The sequence below is a fragment of the Ochotona princeps genome, chromosome 21, assembly GCF_030435755.1.
Source record: "Ochotona princeps isolate mOchPri1 chromosome 21, mOchPri1.hap1, whole genome shotgun sequence".
In the NCBI taxonomy this organism is placed as follows: domain Eukaryota; kingdom Metazoa; phylum Chordata; class Mammalia; order Lagomorpha; family Ochotonidae; genus Ochotona; species Ochotona princeps.
The window spans coordinates 36,379,243-36,398,013 of record NC_080852.1 but is presented as its reverse complement, the minus strand read 5'-3'; the positions used below and the strand labels follow the sequence as shown (position 1 = coordinate 36,398,013).

Genomic DNA, 18,771 nt, shown 5'->3' with positions numbered 1-18,771 from the left:
CTGGGCTTTTGAGAGAAACCCTGTGCCTTAATTATATGTAGTAGGGCCCCAGGATGTCCTGCTGTGCCCTGGGTGGGAGCAGCAGCCTCCTAGACTCTCCCTGCAGGCCTAGGTGCTGGCAGGATGCCCAGGGCCCCCTCCCTCCCTCTGCCTTCCATACAGACAGCTGCACCAACCGGTGCCTCCTGCCCAGGGTGTACCAATGTTCAGACCAAATGGACGCAGAAGCGCTCTCTTTATTACTCTGGCTTGGCCTCTCCCAGGACATCAGTGGCTCCATCCTCACAGGCCCAGGAGATGGGAGGCCCAACAGGGGCCTGGTTTAGCTGTCCACTGTGCCATGGCTTCAGTCCGTCTTCCTGAACCCTGGGGAGCAAAGCCCATAAGTTGGCAGGGGATTCTGGGAGCAGACACGCCTCTCCCCTCCCATCAGCCCTCATGGTCTGCATTGCACAGTCCCCCACAGTCAGAGTGGGGCTTCCTGTATCAGCCACCCGATCCAAGGAGCACAGGGGCACACAGCTTCTCGACCTCTCTGTTCTGAGATGTAGGGCAAGCACAGAGTTGCCGCTCCAGTGAATTGACAGAGGCAGGACTCAAACCCCAGGCTCCCTACCTCCAGGCTCTGCCCTTTCTGGTATGATAAGCCCCTCCTTGTCCCAGTGGGAAGAGAGTGTGAGCAGAAGAGGGATGTCAAAGTTACCCATCAGCCTCAGCTTCTGGAAGAGTGGAATGAAGCCCTGCAGGACGCTGTGGATCCGGTACACTGCTCAGAAACAGCGAGGAAAAGCCGCGTTAAGTCTGTGCCCCCTCGTGCCCCCTCGGAGGCTCCAGGGGCAGCCCTGCCCACTCCCCACCCTCAGACACACAGGCCAGGCTCCTGAGATGAACTGCAGGCAGCAGGCTGAGCCATTGCTGCTAAAAGTAGCAGCCGACCTGACCAGCAACAGCAGAGGCAGGAAACCCCGGGCAAATTCAGGCCCTGGCTACACTGAGCCTGTTGTCTTTCTCTGGCTTGCTCCATTTGTTTGCCACTTTAAACTGTTTTTGTTGCATGTATTGATGGCGTGGCCCATTTTTTTCCATGTGGTTTTGCCAGGGACCTTCCAGTGACCTTGAAAGTGGTCAGGAAGAAAACACGAGTGAAAGAAGGAAATACAAAAACAAACAAAAAAGTTTAGGTCATGACTCTCAGGTCCTTGGCCAGCCACAGCCCTTGCCATGTGTGTATGTGTTTGAGAGAGAGAGAGATCAGGAGACAGGGCGGAGGGGTCACTCACACAGCCCGAAGTAGATGCCAACAGTCTCCAGGGAGGCGAAGGTGAGCAGGCCAACCCCAAGGGACATGAACCAGTCTGGGAGGGTGGCAGAGAGAGACAAGACTGAGCCTGCAGGTCTGGACATGGCTGGCCCTGGCCCAGCCCCAGCCCTAGGCCTGCCTCACAGCTCACCTGCATAGTAGTGGTAACACACCAGCAAGGCCCCGATGGCGAAGCAGAGGAGGACAAAATGGAAAAACTCATCTGGAAGGGCAGAGTGGGGGCAGGGAGTCACTGCTCACATCATGCTTTCCAAGAAGTCTGTGCTGTTAGGCAGCGTGATGCAGTGGCTACGCCCAGCGACTGATCCCCGCGGGTGTCCTGGACATGGCCTACACTTGGCGAATTTCGATTTGAGCCCAGGGAGCCTTCATCTCTAACTGAGAAGGTGGCACAGCCTGGCTGATTCTCATCCTGCCAGGAGGAACAGCAGGGACCAGTTCTAGCTACTCACAGAAGGTGGGACTTTAGCAAGAGGCACTTGTAGAACAGCTGCCATTTGTCACACCAGCAACCATGCTTTCAGACGGGCACAGTGGTTATGCCTGCATCCTACATTGGCACCCCCAGCTCAAGTCTCAGTTACTCTGCTTCTGATCTAGCTTCTTGCGAATAAACACCCTGGCAGGTAGCAGGGGCTGGCTCAAGTACTTGGGTCCCTGCCAATCATGTGGCAGGTCTGGAGTTTCTGGCACTCATTCTTTCTCTCTCTTTGTTTCAAATAAAATGAAAACAAAACCCCATAATCTCCCTCCTTCCATTCCCTTTCTCTACAGACTCTGGGCTGTGGGTGACAATGTCCCTTCTCTGGAGTGCAGTCCAATTTTACCTCTTACTCTTCAGCCCAGCCCATACCAAGTGCCCCGCTCTAGCCACAGGCCTGGGAGGCATGTGCTGTCCTAGCAACCCCACCAGGAGCAGAAAGGGCACAGGACCCCAAAGCTAAGCCCAAGTCGGGCAACTCATTAGCTGCCAAGCCCACTCCCGACCCTGAGCCTCAGCTTCCAAGTATGAGCGGTGGGAACCCTTGTCCCCTCTCCTTGAGCTGATTCTGGGCCGATGAGTTTGCAAACTGGAGGGTGCATGCAGAGCTGGCTACGACTTTGGCTGTCCTGGGTCCCAGAGCTCCGAGCAGCACGGACAGCGCAGCAGCTGCGGCCGGTGGCGTCCTTACCGTCCTTCTTTATGTTCAGTCTCTGCAGCTGTGACGCCTCCACCTCTCCTGCAGAACAAGAAAGACAGTTGGATGGCAAAGCAGGTCGTGGAGTCTTCTCTCCTCTGCCTCGCCAGGGTGGTCTCCTGGGAACTTCCTCTCGTTGGAGGGCACCCACTAAACAATCAGCTATGGAGATGGGATGGCTGTGGCTGGGAGCCATTGTGGCTTCCTGCCCGGCAGACCCCAGCTTGCCTTCCCAGATGTGCCCGGGCTGGAGGTCGTTGGCCTGAGCCCCAGGGCCCGCAGGTTCCTGAGTGACGGCCTCCCAGGAGGCCCACCACCCTGGCACCAGGCTCTCCTCCTTGAGCTTTCATAGTTACCATTTGCTGAGGTCGAGCTTCTCCTCCGAAGTCCTGAAAGCAGAAACACAGCGTGAGGGCCAGGTCAGCCTGGGCACCACCCCCGGGTGCCTCCACCCCAGGAAGCCCCAGGAAACCGCAGGACTGGCCCATGGCTAGCTGTCCAGACGTCTTTCAATCCAGCACTGTGGGGCTGTAATCCCCCTGCCTTATAGTCCCTTCCCAATCCCTGGCTCCCTGCCTCCTGTTTCCACTGACCCTGGCCCCAGGTGGCCTGCAGTTTCTGAAACTCCCAACCATAGGCCTAGCTCATAGCTGGTGCTTCTGAGGAAAAGAGATGCCAAGATTTGGCCCAACACCAGTCCCCCTGCCCCCTGATGACCCCTCTCCCTTAATGGAACACTCACCTAGTTCTTCTATGGGCACCAAATCTCCAGAGCCATCTGTCCAGAAGGAAAACCAGTGATCACACATCCACACCTCTGGGAGCGAGCAGTTAGACTGCAGGGATGGCAGATCCTGCGTACCACCTGACGGGGCAGCCACCACCCCCAGCCAGAGGAGTCCCTGCTTGGTCTGACAAGGCTTCCAGTTTCCCATGAGAAGACAGATTAACACAAACTTGTGGATTTTTAAAACGGTTACCCACGGATCAGCATTGTGGAATAGTGCGCTAAGCTACTACTTGAGTTAACTTGAGTCCCTGCTGTTGCACTTGCAGCTGCCTGCTAATGCATCTGGGATAGCACATGGCCCCTGCCACCCAACGGGAGATCCGAATGAAGCTCCTAGTACCTGGCTTTGGCTTGGCACAGCTCCAGCCAGTGTAGCTATTTGGGGAATGAACCAGCCGATGGAAGATATCTCTCTCTGTGTTGCTCCCTCTCTTTCTCTAACACTACCTTCCAAATAAATAAGAAATTAGTTGTTGAGGGGAAAAACCCTATAATTACTCTTAATGCTACTACCCACAGGTAGCCACTGGGCAGGTTTTGATGCATAACTTCTCAGACTTCCTCTCTGCGTCTACCTAAGTGTTTTTTGCTCTTTCTCTTGGCTCATTATCAAGCATTAGGAGACTAAATCAGTTTTGGAAATGCTGGGTTAGAAAAGTGAAACAAAGGCAGCGCCTGATTCAAGCCTGAAGGTCCTTTCTCTCTCTCTCTCTCTCTCTCTCTCTCTCTCTGTAACTCTGCCTTTCAAATTAAAAAAAAAAAATCTTAAAAAAACAAGCTCATAGTAAATTCTTCACAAGATAGGGCAGTTTAACAAAGAGAAAGTAAGTCACGTGACTGCTCGATCTGTAAACTTTCTGGTAAGTTTCCTTCCTGTTCCCATAGAGCTCCTGTGTGTGCACAGTCACCAGGTATGTGAGATCAGATGAATGATATGATCTGAGGCCATTATCACTTCAGAAGGAGACACCAGGACAGGGTGTAGCTTCCAGTCTGGACACTAGGAAATTCTTATCTTATCCCTAAACAATACTGCAAGGGACATCTTCACACAGACTTGCCTGGACGCACATTGAGAAACTCCACAGCGAGCAGAGCCAGCAAAGGGAAAATGGTGAGACCTATTGCCTCCCAGATGGGCGTCCCTGCCAGGGTGCACAACCCCCAGGTGAAGTCGAAGCTTTCTAGGGACCCTGGGGTGCCGGTTCTCATTACCGCTGTCTGCGGAGAACACAGCTGTGGCCCCTCAGCCTGCGACTGGCTGCTCACATTGGCTGCTGTTGTCAGAATTCAGCCACTACAGGAAGCAGCTCTAGGGTAGGGGTAAGCTGGGGAGGAGGAGGAGTACTATCACTCACTTTTGGCATGATCTTGGACAAATCGCCCAATATTTCTGTTGGTTCATAGCTACTTAACATGTGTGCTATTGCTGTCTCTGCTCTGTGGAAGCTTTCACTGAGAGAAGTGGCTTTGAGATGTCATGTTACAGAGACGGACACCTGTGCCCCACCAAGGCACGTTGACCTTGGCTATGCACTGCGTCTCCCACCATGCGCTTCCCATGTCTCTCCCTCATCCTGAAGGTTGAGCTGATGTCACATTCCTTAGTGAAACCTCTTTCCATCTGCCCCAGTTCACAATGACCTTGCCCTCCTGGTTCTGGAGTTTTCGACAGCACCCAACTGTCTGTGCTGCATTTAAGGGTTCTCAGGGGTGAGACTCCCTTCTGTCCTGCCACCTGAGCCCCTGGGGTCACAGTCTGTGCCCTTCACCTGCCGAGGGGCCCTCGCCCTGAGCAGACGATTCACCAAGACATGAAGAACGGCATTGGTGTTCCTGGCCCAGCCTGCCTTCCACAAATTCAGGTGTAGGAGGAAGTGGTGTCTCTAGGGCCAAGGAATCCCTTTCCCTGGGAATGAGCAGGTTGCTCCAGCACAGCTGAGTATCTCTAAGTTCTCCTAGCCAACCATGGAGAAATTTAAATATCTAGGAAACTGGGGGTGGGCAACCAGGCTGATGGTTAAGATGCTGGTATTCTGGGATTTAAAAAAGAAAAGATGTTTGTATTCTATATCCGAGTATCCAAGTTCAATTGCCAGTTCCGGCTCCTGATTCCAGCTTCCTGACAACGCAAACCCTGGGAGGCAGGGTGAAGGTTCAAGAACTGGACGGCTGCCACTCCTGTGGGAGAACTCTAAGGAGTGTCCCGCTCCGGGAAAGCCAGTCTCTGCACTGCATGTGGGGAGTGAACCAGCAGACACTGTTCTGTGTTTGTTCTCCCTCTCAAATAATTACATTAGAATTTTTTTTTCTTTTTAGATTCTAGGAAACCAACTGAGCCGCACTTATAATTCAGTGAGTAGATGATCTCTACAGAGACAGGAAGATGTATGAGGAAGTACAGTCAGGATCCTAAGTCCCAGTGGATTCCCACACCCGTGGATGCACAAGCCCCTTGCATGTAGCCTATGCACCCTCCACTGGGCCATTCCTCTGCTACTGCTGAGAGTTAGCACAATGCAGATGCCACACATACAGGTTACACTCTTTAGGGAACAATGTGAAGAAAAAGAAGGCTGCACGCATTCCACAAAGACACAGCGTGATGTGCCTGGTTATGTCTTCCACCTGCACCTGCTGGAACCACAGGTGCAGGACCCTCAGCTACTGTGCCTGAGCACACCACGCCAGTTACCCCAGCAGGCAAGACTGCGGTTGCCAGTTACCTTCTTCTGTTCTGCATTTTACAAATATTTGCCAATGTCCAAAAGACATTATCATTGTTACAGAAACAATGCATGCTGCAAAATGTCACACAACAAAGAAAGAAAGCAAAAAGTCTCCCAAACCCTATCAGAGATGATCTCTATGGAAGCAAATGAGTGCCAATCACTTTAGCTTTCTCTATGACATACTCATAATATAAACTTGTCGTTACAATCACTAAAGAATACAGGCTGTTAAAATGAAGATGATTGTTGCGAATGTTCTCTAATTCAATCATTTTAGAAGCTAGCTATGGAGGCCAGTGCCATAGTTCAACAGGCTAATCCCCTACTCTGTAGCATCAGCATCTTAGTTGGGCACCAGTTCATGTACAGGCTGCTCCACTTCCCATCCAGCTCCCTGCTTGTGGCCTGGGAAAGCAGTAGAGGCTGGCCTAAAGCCTTGGGACCCTGCACCCATGTGGGAGACCTGGAAGAGGAGACCCGGAAGAAGCTCGTGGCTCCTGGTTTCAGATCAGCTCAGCTCTGGCTGTTGCGGCCGTTTGGGGAGGGAACCAGCAGATGGAAGATCTTTCTCTCTGTATCTCCTCTCTGTAAATCTGACTTTCCAATAAAAAATAAATTTTAATTTATTTAAAAATAAAACAAAACTTAGAGGACACAGCATAAGCAAAACATCATGTAGGAAGAGAGGAGCTGGATGCCAGATGTCAAGTTAGGGTCCTGTGTATCATAGAGGTGGAGGCTAATGGGAGGACAGGGCTCTCAGGCTTGGGGACCCCTAAAACCTGCAGAATGGATGGGGTCTGAGCTCTGCAGAAGGTCAGCCACTGAGGCGGAAGAGGGGGGCCAGTCTTCAGGACTCAGGGGCTCTGCTCCCGTTGCTTCGTTTCAGCTGTGCACATCACACACAGCCCAGCCCGCTCGCGTGTGCTGTGTGGACTGCAGAAGGCCCGGGTCACACCAGGCAGGAAGCAGCGCTGGGGAAGGTCAGTCAGAGGGTGGAGTATCCCTGCCTACCTGCGCCCAGTAGGAGGGGCGTTCTGCTTTGTCTGGGAAGGAAGGCGGCCTCCTTTCCAGTGTGGCCCAAACAACACCAGCCCAGCTTGAGTCTCCTGCTGAAGGCCTAAGACTAGGCACGTGTGAGCTCTTCTCCCCTCCCCTACCTTCTCTCTCTCTCTCTTTTTTACCCAAAGAGCTTTTCATCAAATAAGACCTTAAGTCCACCTTGTAAATAAACGCATAGGAGTGCTGGGGTCCTGTTTGGGAAGCAGCAGCTCAGACAGACATCCAGAGAAGCCCACATCATTCAATGAGCCTCTTACAGGCCCAATTCCAGCTTCCTGGGAGGCAGCCATGATAGACCAGGTAATGTGAATCCCTGACACTCATGGGACAGGTCTGCACCGCATGCCTCGGTTCAACCAGACCCTTGCTTAGCCCTGGGTCAACCTGTGTGTGAGAGCGCTTTCTCTCTTCCAAACTTCCCAACAACCAAATAAATGTGGAGGGAAAAAAAGTTACAAATTACAGAATAACATGGCATAATGCTAAGCATAAGACAGCTAGAAACTTCAAATGGAGAACAAATGTATCTCTCTGATCAATCCTATGTGTATACAAGTCCAAGGATACTTAAAAAATTTCACGGAAAATGGAATTAAAAGTTTACTTTGTCGTAAAAAAAAGTGGGAGAGGCAGTCATACATAGTGTTTTCATGATATACCTTTACCAGGAACATTTTGAGGGCCCCACGTATATGCACAGATGTTTCTAGAAGGGGATGTGGAGAAACTACATTGGAGCATTGCATGAGAATGAGGGATTGGTTTGCTGTGTGAATTTGCTCTTGAATAATATTGTGATGTATAGATAAATGCATATTAAATCTTTGCTATACCTGAGGAGGAGGAGGAAGAAGAGGACGAGGAGGAAGAAGAGGAAGAGGATTTGTCTCTTTCATGCAGTCCTCGGGCAGAGAGCCGGGGCTCCTCATCTTGCTCGTGGACATTCTCTCCATCTGAGAGGCACCAAAGGCAAGGCCATGAGCGTTTTCAGCCTAGCAGGTGCCTGGGAGCCAGAAGGGACAAGACTGTGTCCCCAGACATCAAAGCCAATGCGAGGTGTAGGAAGCTAAGTCCTGCAGAGACCTCGGGGGTTGGGGGGTGGCTCTGGGAAGGCTTCAGGCAGACATTTCTCTGACTTGGACCCCACAAAAGGGATTTCTGAGCCCTGCACCTGTCCCAATCCTTGCCTGTCCCATCCTGCACTCTGTCACAGGTCTCTTCCCACCTGCTTGGGATCCTCCGTAGTGTCAGCCTAAGCTTTGGGGAGCAGCAGGGGGGCCCCACAGCTAGCAAGCACCAGGATCATCAGCCTGTCTCGGGCATGCAGGTGTATGAAGTCCCTGCTTACCCCCACCCCCGCCCACCTGCTGAACTGTGATTCCAGCCATAGCGCCCCAAAAGCCAAGCAAAGTCTTCCAGGCCCCGGTCCCCCACCCCGCCCACTGCTGGACTCCATCTCCCACAAGGCTTTGCCCAGAGATCACATACTGTCTCCATCTTCTGTGCCTCTGTGGACTCCACTGTGATCCAGAGACCAGGAGGAGGACCCTGGCGTCTCCATGGCTTCCGCTGCAGAGTAAAACAACTCTCTCAGTTCACCTTCGTCTGTGTGCTACATACCTGAAGAATTTGGCAAATAAATAAGCAAAAGGCAAACACTAATGTTTGAAGGAATAAGAAAAATGAAGCACAAAAAGGCAATAGGCAAATTTGAATCATGACCATCTCTTAGCCATTTTAAGAATTTTATCTTCTAGGTGTGGTATTTATATTTGATGTTATGTTTCTTGAAAGTCTCCAGAAATTTATGGGCCTGGTGCGATGGCCTAGCTGCTAAAGTCCTCACCTTGAACGCGCCAGGATCATATATGGGCACCTGTTTTAATCCTGGCAGCTCCACTTCCCACCCAGCTCCCTGCTTGTGGCCTGGGAAAGCAGTCAATGATTGCCGAAAGCCTTGGAACCCTGCACCTGCATGGGAGACCTGGAGGATGTTCCTGGCTTCTGGCTTTGGATCGGCGCGCATGTTGTGGTCACTTGGGGAGTGAATCATCAGACAGATCTTCCTCTCTGTCTCTCCTCCTCTCTGTATATCTGACTTTGTAATAAAAATAAAATAAATCTTCAAAAAAAAGAAAGTCTCCAGAAATTTAGAGAGAAATAGTAAGATATTGGCATTATATCATTTGAGGTTCAATCCCGTAAGAGTTTGAACAAGGATAGCTGGGCACCTCCTCCAAGACCCCTGTCATTAGCACCAGGAAAGAGGTCAGCAGTGGTCAAGGCGTGTTGTGGCCACCATGCTGACTTAGTTACATGGAGCTGCTGCAGGGTTGCGGTGGGGCTTGAGCAACTGTCCCCGCCGCCTAGGGAACTTTCCCGGGCTTGGTTTCCCAGCTCCACTCCCAGCTGCTGCTTCCCACTACAGCAGCTGGGGTGGGGGGGGCAGTGAGGGCGGCCTGGCTGGGGTCTCGCTCTTGCAGGCGTTTAGGGGAGCACACCCGGGAATGGGAACTTGCTCTGCCTGTCCTGCCTCTTAAATTAAGGAAAAATCTCAGGTTCACAGCAAGTGACTCTCTTTAAGCCAAGACAGGCCAGGGGAGCTGAGACAAAGAAAAGAGGTCCCTGCCATCTTAGTATTTCATTTTAAACAGGAGAGAGGGACATGTCCCGGTCTCTCAGTTTGTCTCTCCACAGACTCCAAGTCCATCCCCAGCCTCCCTCACTGGCCCGAGGCTCAGGCAGCAGGGATTTTCCTGGCTTTCAGACCCTATTCCCACCCAGCCCCGCTGAGTCACCACCGATGCCAGGCCCTCCACACCCAAAGGTCTCGCTAAACTGGATTTCCCTCTGTGGTTCAGCCTAGATTTGCCGAAATCCTGCCGTCACCAGGGCCAGGCCCAGGTTGGGTGCGGGCAGAGGGAGCTCACAGGGCACACTCAGCCCTCTCAGGCCTCAACACTCCCGGAGGGAGGCAGCATGGGAATGCGGTGCTGTTTTACAGGAGGAAGACCCGGAAGTGGAAAGGGACTCGCATAAGATGGTTCCGACGATTGGTGGGCCCCCAAAGAGCGTGTGTTGGAAATGACACCCTCACTGCAGCAGCGTTGGGCGCGGGGTCTGCTAGGCTTCCGCCCCAAGGGTGTGTTAAAGACCGCCTTGCGGGAGTACCTCCGTTAGTTATCGCGAGAAGTAGGTTTGCTATCAATGTGCGGTCAGAGCACCCCACTCGTTCTCCCTTCCGCCATGGGATGAAGCGGGGTGGACACTCTACGCTCATCTGATACCAGCCCTCTCATCCAAGGACGTCGGCATCCCAGAACTGTGAGAAACTCGAATCTGTTCTTTCTACTAAATGACTCCAATTCGGGAATTGTGTTGTAGCCACACAGACTGAGTCAGTCAGCCGCCCCTCAGGACCAGGGTTTGTCCTCCGTGGGCTACTTTGGAGGAGGGGGCCGAAGCAGCCAGAGCTGAGTCACATTCCCAGCCTGTGGCTGTGGGAGGCACAAGCCTTAACAGAGAGGTGGGTGGTGGGGTGGACTGTGACAGAGCAGGAACCAGCAATCCTGGGGGCATCATGGGGCCTCAAATGCAATCTGGCAGGTGGACTGTGAGGGAGCCACGTGCGGGCAGGGCAGCCTTAGCTCAGTGGGCCTGGGTTGCACTGCGGGTTGGGGTGAGGGGGCTGGGGGGGGGGGAACCAAAGCAAGCAGCCAGCAGGGGTGGGCACTGGCTACTCCCACCCCTGTGCCCTCAAGTCCCCTTCTTCTGCCTGTTCCATGAGAAATGCTTCCAGTGCACAGTGTTTTGGGATTGGCCCTCCAGGTGCCACCTGCCCTGAAGTCAGCAGGCTCCCCTCCAAGTGTGCCACCATCCATAGCCCCTCTGTAGGTTCTGCTACACCAACCTCCTTGGTTCTGTGACCCCCCCCCCCCCATCTTCCTCAGAAGGGCCTGTTGGAGGATGCACAATTGCCAGCGCAGGTAGGACGCTGCTTGGACAATCACACGCTGCAGCAGAGGTCCCAGGTTTGAATCCTGGCTCTGCTGCTGCTGACTCCCTGTTAAATCAGGCTGGTGTGACTAGCTAGCAGGGCTCCTCTGAGGATTGAGATACAAAGGACTTGGAGTTCTCTGGCAGTAGGAATCGCATTCTTGTTGTGCTGTGAGCTATTCCAGCCCCTGGCTTAGGCGGAGTATGCCCCTAAAGAGAAGTCAAAGTGTGGAGAGTAAGTGTTGCGATGGTTGGGGGGAGGCGTTTGCCTAGTGGTTAAGACACACACACAGACACACATACACACCCGGTTAGGATGCCTGCATGTCGCACCTAGGTTTGATCTCCAGCTCCAGCACCCAACTCCAGCTTCCTGCTGACACACTCTGGGAGTCAGGGTGCACAGCATGTACGTGTGGAAGATGACCTCATCCCTCCATGCCTCATCTTCTCTACCATGAACAGGGTCTGGGCAGACCAACACTCCAAAGGGTGCCAGGCAGAGGCTGCAGCCGAGCACAGTGGCAGGGGAGCAGGTGTTGGGCATAGCCATCTAGACATTGTGGGATACGCCACACCGGGCGTTAGAGAGCCTGCCTTTGAGTCCTGGCTCCACTTCTGATTCCAGCTTCCTGCTAGAGTGAACCGTGGGAGGCAGCGGGGGATGGGCCAGCTACCTGAGGGAGATCTGGATGGAGTTCTGGGCTTCTGACCCAGCTTAGCCCAGGCAGGGTCATTGTGTGCCTTTAAGAAGTGAACCAGTAGATGAAAGATCTCTCTGCCTGACTCTCTCTCTCTCTCTCTGTATCTTAGTCTCTCAAATAAATAAAAATGTTTTAAAGATATATGTATTTATTTGAAAGGCAGAGTTACAGAGAGAGAGCTTCCAGCCACTCCCCAAATGACTGCAGCAGCCAAGGCCAGGTCAGCCCGAAGCTGGGAGCCAGGAGTTTCATTCTGCTCTCCATTGTGGGTACAGGCACCAAGTACTTGGGCTACCTTCCACTGCTTTCCTAGGTGTATCAACAGGGAGCTGGATTGGAAGTGGAGGGCTGAAATTCAAACTGGCACCCTGTGGGATGCCAGGTTTGTAGGATAGCAGGTGGTAGCTTTATCCTCTATGCCACAGATCCCACCCAATGAAAATTTAAAAAAAAAAAAAAAAAAAAGAGAAAAAAGTAACATTCAACCCAGCGGCGAGCCCCACATGGATGGTCCTGGCTACTGTCCCCAGGTCTCTGCAGGACTACTGTGGGACAGGGGGACCATGACAAGCTGTGAACCCACAGGCAGGATCAGGGCTTCAGGACAGTCATCAGCTCAATACAGAAAGGGTTTTCTGTAAAGCGACAGTGTCTTTGGGGTGGCCGACTGAGGACTGCCGGGGCTTGACTTTTGTGCTGATGAGCTCTGAGTTCACTGGTTTCCTGAGAATCAACCTCTTCTATAGTCAGGAGGGAAACACTGGCTCATCCATCCTGAAGTAAAATGGTTGCTGGTATGTAGCTTAACCCTGACCAGCACCCTTGGCCTATGTCACACATTGCATGTCATGTCCTCTACATGGGATCCCCAGAAGCTTGTGGGAGCCCCACAAGGCAGACAAGTATCCTGTGGCTGCGTCTCCTCTTTCCTGCGTTGAGCCCATGCTCCCTGTTGCTAGATACCAGAGGCCTCCAGGGTGGGCTTGAGGCCCAGTGACACGGTTTTCATGGAACTAGCCCTCACGGTGTAGACAGATGGCCTCAAAGTGTCCTTGTAAGAAACCACGGATGGAGGTAATGCTTACTGTGGAAGTAAAAGCGAGGGATAGGAAAAGCACAGAACAGAACCGCCCTGGCCTGCCTCATGTCTTGTCAGTAGCCATGGTAGAATGGGGTCTCACGCTCACTGAAAGAAGACAGCTATCAGATAGGTGGATGTCCACCCATTACCATCGGTGACAGACGAAGCCTAAGTTAATGGCCTTCAAGGCAGCTGCTTGTACCTCGACTAACTGGCTACATCTCGATGAGCCCAGCATGGGTGGAAATGTGTGAAATCCACGTGACCATGGCGCAGCCCTGGCTGGCAGCACACTGCAGAGTGCCATGGTGTACCCCCTGACCCCAGGGCTGGCTGGCAGTGGTACTTATAGTCCTCCCAGCACTGCCAGGGAGGACAAGGCTGTACAGCCTAGCACGGGCAGTTTCAGGGACAGTCACTACCACATGTGTCACTCTGTGCCGCTAGGAAGTACCAAATAAGCCTCTGACTGCCTGCCACCTTCATCCTGCACCCCTGGGTTTGAAGGTTAAAGGGAAGAAATGGAAAACTCTGCAGAGGCTTTCTCTGGCCCAGATTCCCGAAGGCTCGAGGTGGGCACCTAGGCAACCAGAGCCACATCCTTGCAGCCCTGTCTGTCCAAAGAAGACACAGAGACAGCAAATGCGAGGAAGCTTCATAGCACTGGTCATTGGGAAAATGCCAATCAAAACCCCCGCAGGGGCCGGGTGTGCGGGCCAGAGGAAGGCACCACATCCCGCATGAGAGCGCCCAGCTGTGGCAGCTGGTTCTGGCTCCTGGCTCCAGCTTCCCATTGCACAAACCCCAGCAGACAGCTGTGGTGGCCCAAGTAACTGGACTCCTGCCACCCACATGGGAGAACTGGGCTGAGCTCCCAGCTCCCAGTCCTGGCTCTTGCAGGCACTGGCAAGGGAACCAGCAGCTGGAAGCTCTCTGTCTCTCTCTCTCTGCCTCTCAAGTAAATAATAATAATTAAAATCATTGCCAAAGTGTCAAAGTAAAGTGACCCCAGGAAACAGCCTGTGCAGGTCTCCTCTCCCCAGGAAGCCTCTTTTTGGGGGAGTGGCAGCTGACTTCCCGCCACTATGCCCTAATATGCTCCTGCCCCCCTAGATAGGGTGCTCAACCTTTCTGGGAAGTTTTAAGTGAAAAAAGGAGAAAGAATGAACTCACCAACTTAAGAGGCCTGGAAGACCAAGGTGCTGCGGTGCTCTGAGCAGAGGCAGCCCCAGGACGAGGGTGACAGTGCCACGGAAGGGCTGAGCCACCTCACCCTCCCCTTGGGCACTCTGCACACAGGAGACTGACAGGTGGCGGCCATCCTGCCCCAGCCCCAGCTCTCTGACATGTTTTCCCACGGTTGCCTTGGAGCACAAGGCAGGGGAGGCCACTGGGCTAGGTCCTCCCAGGCAGACCTGACCTGCCCAGGCTGCCTGTAGCTGATGCTGGCCTTGGGCAAAGGCCTTTGGGCCCTTACCCTCATAAGCTGCTGGGTCTCCCAGTGGGCAGGGTGCCTGCAGCCCTCCAAGATTCGGCGGGACCCTTTTGTTCCAACATAGATTCTTCATTCAACCAGTGGAGAAGAGGAGGCTCAGAGGAGTCAAAGGGTTTTCTAAAAGTCCCACAGCAAGCTTTCCAGACCAGGCGCAGGCTGGCAGGAGCCTCAAAACAACCTGGAACGTGCCAGCTGCCTCCCTCCTCTGACTGCTCCTGACACAGGGACTGGGTGCTCTCCCAGCCGGCAGGTACAGAGCCAGGATCCCAGATTACCCCAGAAGTACAGGGTCAAGCCTGCAGGCACCCTGCTTCTAATTCTCTTAAAAACAAAACCGGCACCCCAGCCTTCCCCCAGGCCCCTGCCCCCTGCCCCCTTACCTGTGTCACTGAGATCTGGGCAACAAGGCGAGCTGTGTGCCAACTGTGAGGATGGTGAGCCAGGCAGGGGAAGGAGAGGCGGCTCCTGTGACAGCGAGGGGGGCGGGGCGGCGTGACGTTGCCCCTGGGCCCCACGCGCTTACCCAGCTGGCATTCCTTCCTTCTGGTGCTATCGGCCCCAGGCCTTCCTGTCTGACTCCACTCTTTCCCGCAACACCCCAGGAGAGGCAGGCAGGAGCAACTACATGCATGCCAGCTCCCAGAGCCACAGCTGTGACCTGGGGCAGCAGGGCTAGGGATGAGGGGGCACCTGTGCTAGTTCCAGGAAGACAGAAGGTGGGGCTTGTCCCAGGTGCCCCTTCCACACCCACTGACAGAGCTGACTCAGACCCTAGTCACATGTCCCAACGAGCCCCTTGCTCCTGGGAGAGCTGGGGGACTCTGACACACAGGGCCTGGCAGCGCCCTCTCGGGGAGGGCACTTATGCCCACAAGAGAGACAGGTTTGAGAGAGTGGTAGCTGGTCTTACACAGCCCAGGCTGAGCTGCTGACCCCACTGTGGCCCTCTGCTGCCTTCCACTGCCCTGCAGGGATGAGGGAAGTGGGAGGCTGAAGGGAGGAGACCAGGTGAAGCCCAGACAGCTGTTGGCACCCGGCAGGCTTTCAGGAGGAGGCGTCACCTTCACCTCAAACCCAGGCCCACATGCACCATCATGCCTGACCCGGGCCTCTCACGTGCTGAATCTGACCCTTCTGGAAATTCCTGTTGGCCCCACCTGTGGTCTAGGCTCAGTCTAGACCCTTCTGTGCTCTTCCATTGCCGAAGCTCTAGGACAGCCCATGCCATTGCTAGGCTCCATACTCCAGTTCCCGCCTCCTCTCCTCCTGCCATCCCCCCACACCGCCTGTCCTGGCACAGTGGCCCAAGAGGGCTTGGGCAGAGCCATGTCAGCTCAGACCCCTCTGCTCAGCCTGCTTCCGGGCTCCCGCAGCATTCATACACACTGCCCCCTCCTCTCCCTCCCTCTCTCCGCCTGCTCGCCTCCTCCAAGAGGCCTTCTCTGACCACCTTGCGTAGAATAGAAACCCCAGCGTTGCCCTTCCCTGTTCCCTGCCCTCACTGTCCACCATGTGATGTGCCATGTGTTTGCTTGTTTGCAATTTCCTTGTAACATGTTTGTTTGTTCCAGAATCCAGGAAACAAGTGAGTAGCCTGAAAGGTTGGCCCAGGAGGCATCCAAGGGTATTAGGAAGCGACCTCTGGGTCAGACCTGCAGGTCAGGGACACTGCTTTGTTGAGGACCTCCTAGTAACTGCACAGCTAGAGCCTGGAGTTCTTCATGCTGAGGTGGGGATGTAACCACAGAAGCCGGACCACGAGCTTGCTGTCACCCCAAGAGCCAGCCGTGGGGAGCCACCCAAAAGGGACCCCATCAAATCCACATGATAGACAGTCTGCCAAACTGCAGACTGGTGAGGCCATTACTACCAGCAGACAGCTGGCCAGACATGAAACTGGTGCAGGAAACAGCAATTTAGGATGGGGCATCTAAAACGGAATTGTCCAAAACACAGCACACATGACTTGAAATGTGACAAGCAAGAATTGAGACATTATCTGAGTATAAAATGGACAGAGTTGCAGAGACTAAGTGTAAAAAAAAATTACATATACCCAAGAAAGCTCTATTGGTCATATTGATAATATTTAGGATATATTGTGGTTCAATGAAATCCTTGGTACTACGCTGAATGTAGCTCCTGGAGGTTTTATGCTTTCAGCAGCCTCACCTGTTCCCCCAGAGCTCACAGTATTTCCATTGGACTGTGCTTATTTAGAGGGTCGAACCAACTGGACTTAGTAGCTGATGGGCTTGGGGTGGGCGAGCCCCTAGCTGTAATTGTGCCTCCTGTCTCTGCCAGTTGCTCCTTTCCGATGAGACCATGTGGGCCCATGGGTCACAGGGGATAGCCAAGAGTGAATTTTCAGCTCAACCCAAGGATACACAAAAATTCTCATCTTCAAAGTCCTTGCCTTCCACGCACTAGGATCCCATTTGGGCACTGGTTTGTAGCCTGGCAGCTCCAGTTCCCATCCAGCTCCCTGTCTGTAGCCTGGGAAAGTAATAGAGGACAACCCAAAGCCCGGGACCCTGCACCCACATGGGAGACCTGAAAGAAGCTGCTGGTTCCTGGTTTTGGATCAGCTCAGCTCCAACCATTGCAGTCACTTGGGGAGTGAATCATCGGACGGAAGATCTTCGTCTCTCTCTTTTTCTCTGTAAAATCTGACTTTCTGGTAAAAATAAATAAATCTTAAGAACAAACAGCAGGGCCCGGCGACGTGGCCTAGCAGCTGAAGTCCTCGCCTTGAAAGCCCCGGGATCCCATATGGGCGCCGGTTCTAGTCCCCGCAGCTCCACTTCCCATCCAGCTCCCTGCTTGTGGCCTGGGAAAGCAGTTGAGGACGGCCCAATGCATTGGGACCCTGCACCCGCATGGGAGACCCGGAAGAGGTTCCTGGTTCCCGGCTTCGGATCGGCGCAGCATCGGCCCGTTGCGGTTCACTTGGGGAGTGAATCATCGGATGGAAGATCTTCCTCTCTGTCTCTCCTCCTCTCTGTATATCTGCCTTTCTAATAGAAATAAATAAATCTTTAAAAAAAAAAAAAAAACAGCAGAACAGCCAAGTCTGACCGAGTCAGCAATTCTGGGACTGGGTCCACAGCCTGCATTGTAAACACTGCTGCCTGGTGGGTCCTGCTGCCTGCTCAGGTCCTGCTGCCTGTTTGAGAATGGGTAGACTGCTTCACACCTTCCCTGTTTACAGCTCTTAAGGCTCAGCACACAGCAGTGCTGTCAGAAATCTACCTTCTGGCTGCTTCCTCAGCTGACAGAACTTCCCTCTCTGAGCCCTAGTTGCCCTCTGAGCACCTGCTGCAGCACCTGGTTATGTGTGTACCTGGCACAGGATGGATGCACAGCCCCAGGCTATTTCCTGTCCCTCAGCTATGGGCAGGGGTGTGAGGGACACCCCAACTCGGCTTCTCCCTGGAGTGACCTCACTGTCCTACATGTGTGGGAGGCGGGGAGGAAGGGGATGACTCATGGGACAAACGCCCACTGTCCTGTGGGCACAGCTCACAGCCCCGAAGCCAGCTCAGCAGCTGAGTGTGGCATCTGGCTCGTCTGCATTCCAGAGCTGCCAGCTGAGCCGCCTGACTCAGCAGGTGCAGGCGCTCTGCGGACAACAGTTAGCTCAACCACCACCATCGCGCCATCCACATGCAGCTCTCGGGCAGGGCCTGGCAGATCGCGACCTCGGGCACTGGCATGCTTGCGATGGAACCTGGGGTCCACCAGGCTGACTGGGACTCCGCACATGACTTCCAGGGTCCAAGAATTACTCCTGTAGGTGTTGGGGAGAATGGAGGAATGTCCATCTGACCAAGCACTCAGGCACCTGGCTCGCTCTTTGTTTCTTTTATTCTTTCCTTAAGGTTCATTCCCTTAAGGTTTTTGGAAGGCAGAGTTAGAGACAGAAAGAGAAAGAAAGATCCACTAACTCACTCCCCCAAATGGCCACAGTGGTCAGGGTGGATCAGGGAGAAGCTGGGATCCAGAACTCCATCTGGGGCTCTCAACTGAGTGTCAGGGGTCCAAGTACTTGGGCCATGTCTGCTGCTTTCCTAGGTGTATTTGCAGGGAGCTGGATTGGAGGTGGTGGTGTCATGGGCAGAGGCTTAATGCCGGCCCAGGAGCCTGGTTCTTCATGTGGGTCTTTATTTAGTCATCAGAACGTCCATGATAGCCCATGCCATCACAGGGCTGTCTCAGTAATGACCTGTCTCAGTAATGACCTGTCTCAATCATTACTCAGCAGCTGTTAAATGGATTCTCTCAATCAGGGAATATTGTGCCCATTTTATGGATGGGAAGAGTGAGGCCCAGGAAGATGAAATGATCAGTTTGAGGTCACAGGGCTGGAAAGGGGAGGAGTCAAGATTTGTCCAGGGTCTCCCTGACTTGAA

At 53.5% G+C, this 18,771-nt stretch overlaps 1 protein-coding gene across 1 annotated transcript; it reads right to left on the bottom strand.

Moving 5' to 3' along the window:
• Nucleotides 1-218: 218 nt before the first annotated feature.
• TMEM40 (transmembrane protein 40) lies at nucleotides 219-14,849 on the bottom strand. Its single transcript, XM_058678541.1, has 10 exons — nucleotides 14,740-14,849; nucleotides 8,572-8,652; nucleotides 7,917-8,036; nucleotides 3,242-3,277; nucleotides 2,856-2,888; nucleotides 2,494-2,541; nucleotides 1,452-1,523; nucleotides 1,281-1,355; nucleotides 704-766; nucleotides 219-366 (listed from the first exon to the last, which is right to left on the bottom strand). Exons 2-10 carry the CDS (start codon nucleotides 8,642-8,644, stop codon nucleotides 347-349), a joined length of 540 nt encoding a protein of 179 aa, XP_058534524.1. The 5' UTR covers nucleotides 8,645-8,652; nucleotides 14,740-14,849; the 3' UTR covers nucleotides 219-346.
• Between the last annotated feature and the right edge of the window lie 3,922 nt (nucleotides 14,850-18,771).

Excerpts from the sequence above, each read along its gene's own strand:
- TMEM40 (XM_058678541.1), bottom strand. The coding sequence starts at position 8,644 with ATGGAGACGCCAGGGTCCTCCTCCTGGTCTCTGGATCACAGTGGAGTC. Across the intron at positions 8,037-8,571 it reads AGGCACAGAAGATGGAGACA|ATGGAGAGAATGTCCACGAG; the intron begins GTATGTGATCTC and ends GGTGCCTCTCAG. Across the intron at positions 767-1,280 it reads TGGCATCTACTTCGGGCTGT|TGTACCGGATCCACAGCGTC; the intron begins GTGAGTGACCCC and ends GTTTCTGAGCAG.